The sequence below is a fragment of the Diorhabda carinulata genome, chromosome 11 (genome assembly GCF_026250575.1).
Source record: "Diorhabda carinulata isolate Delta chromosome 11, icDioCari1.1, whole genome shotgun sequence".
Taxonomy (NCBI): Eukaryota; Metazoa; Arthropoda; class Insecta; order Coleoptera; family Chrysomelidae; genus Diorhabda; species Diorhabda carinulata.
In genome coordinates this window covers 8,334,423-8,346,440 of record NC_079470.1, presented here as the reverse complement: position 1 = coordinate 8,346,440, position 12,018 = coordinate 8,334,423, and the positions used below count along the sequence as shown (strand labels likewise).

Here is a 12,018-nt window from a genome sequence, read left to right as displayed (position 1 = left end):
ATAGAAGAAATATTTGATCTCACTAAAACCTTTGTTAAAGTACGATTGAGAGAAGAATCTAATAATCTAAAGAAGAACTAGTGGTAAAGGATAAAGATAATCTACAACACCTACTAAGTACGATAAAGACGAATATAATATGAACAACTCAACCAAGAAGGCTCAATCAATGGTTGTGGATGGAAACTTACTGTAGACAGCAACATAATTCCATAAATAATGAAATTCAACTTCTTTGGATATCAAGAGTGAAGAATTTAATAGAGGAAACACAAACACAAACGATAAGAGCTTAAGGCAGCAGATATATGACAGAAATATTATGAAAAAACAGAAGGATAAGGACACAAAGGAAAATGTGAATTAACAAAGCATGTGTAAAACTGATTTTCATATGAGCAATAAAAATAAGTTGAAGCATCAACAACAAAGTGAATAATGGGGACGAATGAAATAAAAAAAACTAACAACAATTAAGGAAGTGAACTTCAGAAATATAATGAGAGTCAGGATATTAGAGAACAACTAGGAATCTGGTGAGATGGGTGAGAACGTATACAAGGTTGGAGAGCTTGAGTTGAATATCTGTTAACAGATGGGCAAAAAACCGGAACCAAACACGTGGAGATCTATTTTTCTTAAGAGAAATAAAAAAGGGCTTAGTAAATATCACAGTATAAACCTTTCGATTTCTAGCAGTTTTATCACTCTTCTCTGCTTATTTGTCTTATATTTATATTTCACAAGATTATGTTAGAATAAATAGCATTAAAATTATGTTATGTTATGTCTTCTGTAGCACTATCATAACAAATTAACAGTCGTAGATTATCAGATTGTTAGTAGGACAATCCGTATTACCGAAGCAGAAGCCAAATATTGAAGAATTGTACCCAACCAGTTTAAAAATACCATCATTATATTTCCCTCTTAAGCTTTATGGATTATTATAAATAATCTATATAATGATAAACACTTTCATTTACACCGATAATTGAATTAATCACCTTATATTTCCTTCTGTATCTACATAACTAGTTTTATACAACCCAATCAAATTCTCTAGAATTTGTCCACTGAATTTAATTTCGACCATATATGTTTTACCATTTTCCATCACTTGAGCTAAATGTATCTTGAGTTTAAAATTTACATCATCTTTTTCAACTGTTATTATATGTAATGGAATATTTTCAGTTCTGTAAGTGATTTTTTCTGTTGATGGTTCAGTTGAATTGGTTGTTGGATCTGGTGGAAGTGTAGTCGATGGGAGAAGAGATTCTGTTTCTTCTAATATCGTGGTTTGTATAATTTCTGTTGTTGTTAATGTTTCTTCGACGGTTTCTACGTCGTCGACTTCTCTCCGAGAAACGTTGTGATTTGGAGGATTGTTTGAAATTTGCGATTCTGTGGTTATTTCTACCTATAACAATGAGTAATACTATATAAATAGTGGTTTATTTTATCACTGAATTTGAGCAATAACATCAAGTTTTACACACTTACATGTCAAGGAATTAAACATTAATTATAATATTAATATAAAAAAAATAACCCATACAATGTAAACTTTAGTGAACAAATTGTAAATATGAATAGAATCCAAACATTTTACTTTAACTTTAACTTTAGAACGTTAATATTATGTCAAATTGCTCGATGGCTACAAATGTGAAACAATGAAAGTATATTTGATTTAAATCAATTCAAAAATGTGAAATTAAAATGACAACCTTTCAAAAATAAACAAATTTTCACCTGTCTTGTTGTATAGACTTGAATATCAGATTCACTGATATCGAGATCATCCATGTGAAGTATGATTTTGTTTGTATCTTCAACGCAGTTAATTTCGATTATAACTCGACCGGAAAACGTGAAATTTCTATCGCTGTTTTCATCTAAAATGGGATGTATCCACAGTCTATAAAACTGGGGATATAAGGATTTCGGTAACCTAATAGTCTCTTTACTTTTTTCTTCGTTTATGGTGTCATTAATTAATTTTTCAATGTCATTTGATTCTTTGATTATCTGTAACAAAAAAGCAAAATGGATAATTCGTTTGCATTGTAAATATTAAAATGAATAGTCATTCTTTTAAATATATTGCATGTTTAAACTGCTTTCAAAATATCACAGAGAAAAATGATTAGATTAATTCAGCTACAAAAGCACTAAAAAAACTTCATAAAAGTGGACGTGCTAAAAGCAATGACTTAATAGACTGATATAATGAAGAAAAAAACAGTGATAACAGAACAAAACTGATGAAGGTGAACAGCTTCACATACTTGGATCAAAAATAATAGTAGATGGAAGAGAGATTCAAGAATAAAATTACAAAGAAAAAATGAGTAGCAAGAAAACTCTTTGGTTACCTTCCTGGCAAAGAGTGGTCGATTCTACGATCACCTTTGTCAGAGAAATATGAACCATAACACAAAGACAACAATAATACATACACGGAAAATCTAGGAACCAAACTGATAGATATTAAAATAAAGGAAGCTGAGTTAACTTGATTTGGACAGGATACAAGAATAGTAGAAGATAAAATTATTAGATACTACACCAAGAAAGAAGAGCAAAATAGAGACAAAAAGTAAGACCAAAAAAACATGGAATGAGTAAGTTAAGATAGCGGAAGAAAAAAGAAATGAAATGGACTGGGATGAGAAGGAAAGTAATGAATAGAGAAGATTGGAAGATACTTTGGAGAAGTGACTGTACTGTAACACAGCTCCACACCACAAGGAAGCTTAGGATTATGTAAGTATATAACAAGAAAACAGAGAGCTGCAATGGTATGACCATGTACAAAAATTACTAGAAGACAGGTGGTCATAACGAATATAGGAAGAGCCTACAGCGAGAAGAGGACGACTAATTCTAAGATGGAAAACAAACATTGGAATTGCGATGATAGTTGTATTGTAGACCTGAGAGTAGGTATGCATTCAAAGGGAATTTTGGAGGACCAGAGCGGCGAATTCATGAAGGAAAATGCCAGATAAGAAAAAGATGAAAAAACATACTGCGAACACCTGTACAGGATAGTTTTTGTGCATAGAAATATGTATAATTAGGGCTTCCACGTAATCGTGTTAATTAAATTATAAACAGTTCTATTATTATACTAGATAATTCTAAAATGTCTGAAAATTATTCGGAAAAATGATTCATACAAGTTTAACAATTGAATCTCATAATGGTTTATTGCAATACTTGAATGACTTGAACCAAAAGTCACGGTATTTGAGTTTGATTATATAACTAAAAAAATAGTTGTTACATCATGTGAAAAATTAACATACGAACCAATCCAGGGCCGGATAATCAATAAATGAAGAAATAATAGAATATTAATTAAGAATGTACTATGCATGTTTTTAATATACTGTTTTCAAATTATGTCACCTCCGCCCGACGGGCAACGTTTAGCGCGTCGAGTAGCTGTAGATGTCAGAAGCCCTTATGGAAGCATTCAATCGAGTCTATATAATTTAACATGATTTTTAAATCCAACCACCTATTGAGAATCCCGCCTACATTTGTTTGGAAGCTGGAGATTTTCATTGGTATGCAATATCTAAGACTTCTCGGTCTGGTCAGCAACTGTCAAGATCTTATTAACACCCGTGGTAGTTTACCTAGGATATGATCTATTGGAAGAGCCTTGCTATCAAGCCAACAACGCCCAGAGGATCCTTCAGTTCTGAAGAGGCTTCTTGGGATATTTGAACGTAAGTCGGAAGTACTTGTGTTAATTCCACTCTAGGTACACGCAAGTTGAATAAGGTTTCATTATATATTTGAGAAAGCAGAGGGCAAGCACAAATCCAAATTTTTATTCTAAAAAGAAGCTGCCAAATTATCGATCCGGATACCCAAATTTTCTGTTATAAGTTTAATGTTTTAGTCAAGAATTTATTTATCGATTTTGTACATTTAAAAATTAGTTTAGTATACGCTTGGGTGAAGTTATTTGGAATCAAAATTTAGACTAATGTATTTACGTATTGACCCACTTATTCAATACCATCATCAACATTATGTGTTTTTTTTTTATTAAAACCAGCTCTGTATCGTATTTTTTGCATTATTTATATGTTAATGGTGAGAACATACATGTTTATACATAAATAAACTTGGAATAGCCTATTATTTTATAATATTAAAGAAATATTATTTTTTTAAAATTTATCATCGAAATTCGTTTTCTACCAAATATTTTAATTTAGTTAGTGTAGTTATTCGATCTGAAAGACTTGACTGATAAAATAGTAGTACTGTTACAAGAACCATTCATAGCTGGAAATTGCGCAGAAAATATCATTTGAACGCTTCCAATAACTGTTCGAAGAACGATCCAGACCAACCAGGTTGGAATCTGATACCATGATAGCCCTGTATATTTCGTTTGAGCTGTTTGCACTGGTTTGTGATGAGGTTCGAGTCCAGTGAACATGCAGATCGTTTTGAAGTTGTTGTATATCAGAAAAGAAACTCACCAAAAAGATAATATTAACTCTAATCGTACCTCTTCTCAGTGACGGTTCTGCAATATTTGTAAGAAGTCCAAGAAATAAGCTACAATTATTGCAGGTATCTCTTTTATAGTGCCCAACAAAATTTGATAAAATTGAGAATATATACCTATTCCTCGACACGTTTTCATCATGCCTACGTAGTTATACCAGTTTTTAAAGTTGAAAACAACTTCCATATTACTTAAAATACTTAAACTTCCATACTAAAATCTAATGTAGTATATTGCTACTCACTTCAAATCGTTCTAAAGAACTAGACAGTTCGGCAAGTATCTAAGTATCTAAGTATCTAAGTGTCTAAGTATCTAAGTATCTAAGTATCTAAGTATCTAAGTATCTAAGTGTCTAAGTATCTAAGTATCTAAGTATCTAAGTATCAAGTATCAAGTATCTAAGTATCTAAGTGTCTAAGTATCTAAGTGTCTAATTATCTAAGTATCTAAGTATCTAAGTATCTAAGTGTCTAAGTATCTAAGTGTCTAAGTATCTAAGTATCTAAGTATCTAAGTATCTAAGTATCTAAAGTATCTAAGTATCTAAGTATCTAAGTATCTAAGTATCTAAGTATCTAAAATATCTAAGTATCTAAGTATCTAAGTATCTAAGTATCTAAGTGTCTAAGTATCTAAGTATCTAAGTATCTAAGTGTCTAAGTATCTAAGTGTCTAAGTATCTAAGTATCTAAGTATCTAGTCCACAATAATGCTTTATTATTCTATATAAATCGATACTTACAACTAATTACTATCAAATGAAGAATTTGAAAGATGTGCATGCTCAATTTTTCTGTACCTCATAATTATAATTTTCCGATAAAAACCATTTTAGACGTAATTGATGTCATATAAGTTTGGTTATGTGTTATTGGGGAAACTTAATTAGCAGCTCACTTAATTATACGCAAAATACTATTAGAATTAATTATGGCATAATTACTAAACAGGTAGTTTCATAGAATAAATACGTAGACACTTTTAATAAACATATAAAAATATTTATGTAGATATGTCATACAGAAAATTACTAGGTATATCCACAAAGTAAGTTCCGTTTGGTTATATGAAGAAAACGTGTACAATTACAGAAAAAATATTTGTTGTACAAAAATCTACAAATATTAAACTATATTTCTACATCGCTTTCGAAATTTTGTAGTCACATGCTATAGCGCGGCACAAGTAGGTCATTCTTTATAAAAGGTTGCTGCGTATGTGGTCAACGGCTTGTATGAAGGATGATCAAACACATTCTGGCCAGATTCCTGTAGAAGTTTGTTTGTCACGTTTATAGTATGATGTGGGGTTTAAAAAAAAACACCATCTGACAGTCATCGTTGGCGACAAAATATGCCTCCATTCCATTGATTGTCATTTAGTTTCTGTGGCGTTGTAAGAAATCCACAGTGACTATCCGAGGAAGAAGATCATCATAAATCAAAAATTAAAGCTGAGATAAACGAGAGCAGCGTATTCGAAATTTCAGTGTTTTAGTAACAATTTCATGAATTAGTGATTGTGAGATTTGCAGAAATTCTTTAGCAAAAGCACTAATTGTAAACTTACGCCTCTGCTCAACTTTTCTTTAATTGCGTGGACCAGTTCATCAGTTACCGAAGACGGGCGTCTACATCGTTCTTCATCGTGCACTTGATCACGTTTTTCATTGAACTGTATATCCTATCTTTTGATCATTGAATCACTCAAAAGCATTTTGTCGCAGATTTGCCGATTCATTTTTGAAAACGAATCACAGATATAATTACACTAATGAGGACTTAATTTTCAATTAAGTCTGACATCATAAAAAAGTAGTAGGCAGCAGCGATCTGGCAATGGCGTACATTTCTTCTACTTGAGATGGAGTAACTGCAGCGCATATTCGGAACTGCAGTGCTGCCGGTGATAGAAACGAAAAACATTATGGATATACCTCGTAATATAAATCCTGATGAATCTTGTCATTTTCTTTTTTTATTAATCAGAATCATATGTAAGAATTTGTGTTTGTGTGTGACTTGAATATTTGTGTAATTTCAAAAGTTATAAATTATAAAATTTTCTTTGAAAAGTTTGAAGTGCACAGTTAAAATTTGGCATTATATTACGCATATTTTCTTTATTTATTGTATTAAAAATATATCTAGTGTATACAAAAGCTGTAGAATAATTTAAAAAATGGAACAAAAAGATATGAGAGTAATTTTAATAAGAGAAAAAGCATTCCTATATAAATGTGTTAGTTAACAAATCACAAAATATGTAGGTGAAGATAAATCTACGACTATGTTAATTAACCAAAAAAGTTAAAACATCATACTCCATTATTAAAGATAATGAAAAATACGAAGTGTGGTACCTCATTGGGTGAATGTAGCTATTTCCATTGACATTTAGGTGATGCATTAGAACAGATTTTATTCATTATACAACCGCACTACGCGATTTGATTTCAAACGTAATCATTCTCATGATCTTGTTTTCTGTTAATAAATTCTATGTGTGTCTTTACCACAAGCTTTTACATCAACTCACTGGCACTGTGCCCTGTATTAATGTTTATAAAAATATGAATAAATTCACTAAATTTCTCCAACCAGTTGACTATAATATTAATTTTTCATTCCTTAATTTCTTGGGCTCATAGGTTATTTGGATGAAATGATATAATCAAACATCGATTAAATTTCACATTTTTAAATTTATTACACATAACTCAACGTTTCGCTTTTCTTCGGGAGCATTTTCAAAAGAAAAAAGAAACTATATAAATGGGCACACTTCATAAATTATTACCATTTTCTGAAATGGACATATATCTCATAGGAAATTCGTTTATGGGATTCTAATTATAAAGTTACGTTTAATATTTTTTTGAAAAATGAATTTACAATTTTTTTAACGTTGTCTATCTCCATTATTTGTAAAATTGATATTGAATTAAAAATAACCACATAAACAATTTGAAATATTTATTTTATTCTTTACATTTATGATGGTTTAGTAAATATCCATCATTGCTGATTCCCATTGAGCCTAATTTCCATTGTTCTGATTTCTTGGTTAAACTATCCTTAGCATAAATTGATAAATGTTAATGGAGAAAATAAATTGCTTATAACTAGCTGTTCATAGTTTGCATCTATATTGATGCACACTCCCCTCACGAATTTCAGGTTGGTAAGTTTTCCTCTAAAATCAATATTGCCCAATTTGTGGCTTAACTTAACTTGTATTTAAAATTCAAATCCTCCATTCTCTTTAGTCATAACCTTAACAAAGGTTTCCATCATTTCAAATTTAATTCGAAGCTAAGTCAAAATGATATTTTTTGAGTCTACAAGAAGTCTGAGTGAAATTAGGACTTTTCTGTAAAAATTTGCCTTCCATAGTGCTCATCCTCTATATGTTTGTTCCACATATCAAGATAACAGCAATATTTCGTAAACCCTCCCTGAAGTTCTACTAAAACTACGATAACTCTACTTTTAAATCATCACAAATCAAACTACATCCTTATAAATCTATGAACGAGCACCATTCATAAGGAGAATGTTTGATATCGACTTCTTGCCTTGCGACCATCGACAGTTTGTGCAGGCAAATAACACCACATAATTTTCCATATTGTAAAATGTCTGGAACGTAACGTTTCTTTTTCGAAAACTTGTAGTTTTCGTTTTTTGGTAAGCTCCACTCTTCAAGAAGGAAATCAAGTTCTGACTGTTACTCTGACAACCTCAAATCACGCACTAAATAATCAAATTTTTTCACACAATCAATTGTGACTCGCCAGAACTGAAACCAGGCGAGGTAAACTGCTTCTCGAAGTACCTTTATTATCACTATTACTTCCCAAAATAATATCTTAGCGTTGGCAATTAATGTATTGTGAGAAACTGATATTACTGCAGATTACAAAGTTTTCTTTTTTGGGTACAAAAAAAAGTATTCATTAATATTGATGGTGGTTTCTCGCTATATCATTGAAAATCCAAAGCGCATACTTATTTTCTTTCCTTTCATCCACTGAATCAATGACACCAAAGACAGTTTACACAGCACAGATGAGGAGCGGACTTTCTGTTTTGATCTCTGATTACAACACCAAAATACATTAAATAAGTCTTTGCAGATAATTGTCTGTCTTGTTACTTACACAATAATTTCTCCCCAAATATAAAAGACATTTGATTGCAATTGAGGGGCTAATTTTTCCTTTAAAAAATTTTTTTAACTATAGAAATATTCATTATTTGGAAGGTATTAACATTTTTTAAAAATCATTTTTTGAATTATGTAGGCCATTCGCATTGTAATTATTTACCAATCATTAGAATTTGGATTACAATTCGCCTGTTTCAAAGAACTGTTAGATATATTATATAAATGTTTTTATACGGAGCATTGTCTATAATAATCGATGATGATTCTTCAAAGTATTTTATTGAAGAATTTTGAAATAATTTATTGATTGAAACACCTGAATCCAAAAGATTTATAACCATTCAACTAAGAAGTCTAAGGAACTTCTCGTGATCACCAAAAACGACTTCAAACTAGAGGTCGGTTTTTGGGAGGAATTTTGGGTATTGTAGGTATTTTGGAAGCAGAATAATGATATTTAGAGTCGTGTACAAAATATCTTCTAGGTATAGGTACAGAATAGCCGAAAAGCCAAAACGAAGCTCCAAATAATCTACAATCTATTGAAACACCTTCTTAAGTGTTTTTTTCTTTCTCTATCAAATAAAGTGTTTTTTAACACAATCACAGTTGGCTTATCACTATTCCCATTTTCCATCAACCGTGTTAGAAACTTTTTTTTGTGTGCGATTTCATACTGTTGATTTCTTTTATAGCAAAATCCTAACATCTGAATATTGTTGTTGTTAATGTATTCAGAATTTTCTTTTTTTAAAAACTCACCATTGTTCAGTTATTAAAATGATATCACAAATTGATGCAGTACACTGTTATACTTCTTGGACCTTTGAGTACGAATATGGTCCCAGAAGTACCTGGCCTGGTCTGGAGATGATGGTAGCTGCTTGAAAATTATCACTGTATTAGAAAGTACACAATCTATACAGCATATGTTTCAAGTTTGAAGACATCACGTTGTTTAGTATTTGTTCGGCAACCATCAATAGTGAATGTTTTCAGTGAATTTGTAAGCATGGGAAAATTGGTCATCGTTATGTGATACGATACTTATCTCAAAGGCAGTAGCCCATCCAATATAGGAGCTGAACTGGAATCTAATTTGGTTGCTTCTTCGTTATCAACAGTAAAATATTGGGTAGCAGAGTTTAAACCAGACCTGCAAAGAACAGCATCACAGTGGCTAAATAAATGAGGTGACGACTCCAGGAATGTTGTTTGTCAGAAATAAAGCCGAATTTTTGCACCGTTCCATACTCATCACTTCACACCCGAAACAAAAGGACAATCAAAACAATGGATTGGAAAGGGAGAACCGCTTCCAAAGAAGGCAAGGTCGTGGCGTTGATTTTTGTGATGCGCGTTTCCATTGACTATCTTGAAAAAGGAATGGAAATGAAAATATCAAGCAAAAACGGACGCATTTGGCTAAGAAGAAAGTGTTATTAATTAAAGTTTAAATTGCTACCTCATGCACCCTATTCGCCAGATTTAGCCCTCTCGGATATTTTATGATCCCAGTCTTGAATAAATGGTTCGGTCAAAGATTTTACAACAATAAAGAGGTGATGTCGGCAGTTAATGGCTATTTTGAGAAGCTTGACGATTATTTTTTTATAAAAGGATATCGAACTTATTGAACATGGGAAAAGTGAATGATGCTACAAGGAAATTACATTGAAAAATAAATTTTTTTTTTCTTTGATAGGCCATGTACTTTTGGGACCGTCCTCGTTGGCTTGTTAGAACATTTTAATCTCAAAATATGCATTTGAAATGTTCCTACAAAACTATTTGAGTTTAATAGTTATTGACTGACACATTATACAAGTGACATTACTCCTTTTGGTATTGATAATGAAGTGTTTTCCTTTGGTCAATTGACTTGTACAGTATATTATATTATAATTATTTTGGCTTATTTATAGATACTATAGACAACTCAAAAGCAGTTGAATAACTATCATATAAATCAATAAACGTTGATAAAACACTTTAAAGTAAAATAAAACTGATAACTTACCGTTTCGTTCGTTTTTGTCGGTCCATAATAATACATTATCAAAATGACTATCAATAGTGATATTAAAGCAAAAACCACAAAACCAATGGCCTTTTTAGTTGTGACAAAACAACCGCCATTTCTGCTGTACTTAAGGATGGCTTCGTCAGAAAGAAACTCCGCTCTGTTGGAGTGGTAACTACCTCGACCCATGTCCTAACCTGAAACAAGATATGTATTTGCATTAAATATATTCAAGAAAAGTCTTTTATCTGAATTTGAAATGTCTAGAATTATCATATTGTTGAATTTACGATAAAGATAATACAATAAATTTCTTTAATTTCTTATTTGTTTATTTCCTTTTTATGTGTTTTTGTTACTAAATTGTTTTTATTTTAAGCTTCTTCTGATTGAAAATTAGTACAGGTGAAAAATTTGTTTTGACCTATTTTCTCTTAGTAGTGCTAAAGATTATTGCATCGACTGATTGTATATCTCAATTTTCTTAATTAGACTGTCTTGAATAATAAACAAAAATGCTTCATCTGTGTAAATATTCAGTATAAAAATTGTTAAGACTTCAGAAACCAAGCAAAGTAAGCGTATATGATAAGCTTCATTTTGGTAGGAAATATGACACCATTAATCTAAATAACAAAACTAGAAATAAAATCAGATCTTATTCTTGCAATATTATCCCAAATTATAATTAAATTAAGGAACAAAAACAGTATATAACACTGAAAATAGAAGATTGAATAACGATATAGTGAACTGATAAGACTTATAACACTGGTCAACTTAAACTTTTTTGTGTCACACGAAAACTCATACCAAATTTTGAATGTAGTATGACCACCAAATAATAATATATTAGTGGAAAAAATTGATAATTTTTGGGTACTAGACAGTGTGTTTGGTCTGATTGTGACGCCTTTTGTTTGAACCAAATAAAAATAACAATCACTTACATGATCTTTTGGTTCCGTCCAAATCATTGGTATACCAAAAGGCAAATGTCTAGATTTTTGTTTAGCCCAACCTAATAGGAGTCTCACACACGTTACACAACATATATGTGGAACTCAGGATTTATCTAGGTGGCGCACAGGAAAAAAAATAGTCTAAATAGCACCTTTCAATCAATGGCGTAAATTTTCGACGCTGTAGAAGTTAATTCTCCACACAAATAAAAACTGTCCAGGATATTAGAACACTTTTGCGGCATATTTACAATATAACAAACTTAACTTAGATAAATGCAATCGATGTAGAGTCGCTTAAATTAAGTTATTCAAAC

The 12,018-nt window shown here is 31.1% G+C and overlaps 1 protein-coding gene across 4 annotated transcripts in view; it reads right to left on the bottom strand.

Moving 5' to 3' along the window:
- LOC130899645 (aminopeptidase N-like) overlaps positions 1-12,018 on the bottom strand; it is a 34,162-nt gene that overhangs the window by 8,805 nt on the left and 13,339 nt on the right. For all 4 annotated transcript variants that reach the window (XM_057809724.1, XM_057809725.1, XM_057809723.1 and 1 more), the window contains 3 exons: positions 10,737-10,936; positions 1,759-2,034; positions 1,008-1,423 (listed from right to left, as the gene is read on the bottom strand). In XM_057809724.1, the coding sequence (XP_057665707.1) occupies positions 1,008-1,423; positions 1,759-2,034; positions 10,737-10,928 (884 nt within the window). In that variant the 5' untranslated portion in view covers positions 10,929-10,936. The remainder of the gene's footprint in view (positions 1-1,007; positions 1,424-1,758; positions 2,035-10,736; positions 10,937-12,018) is intronic.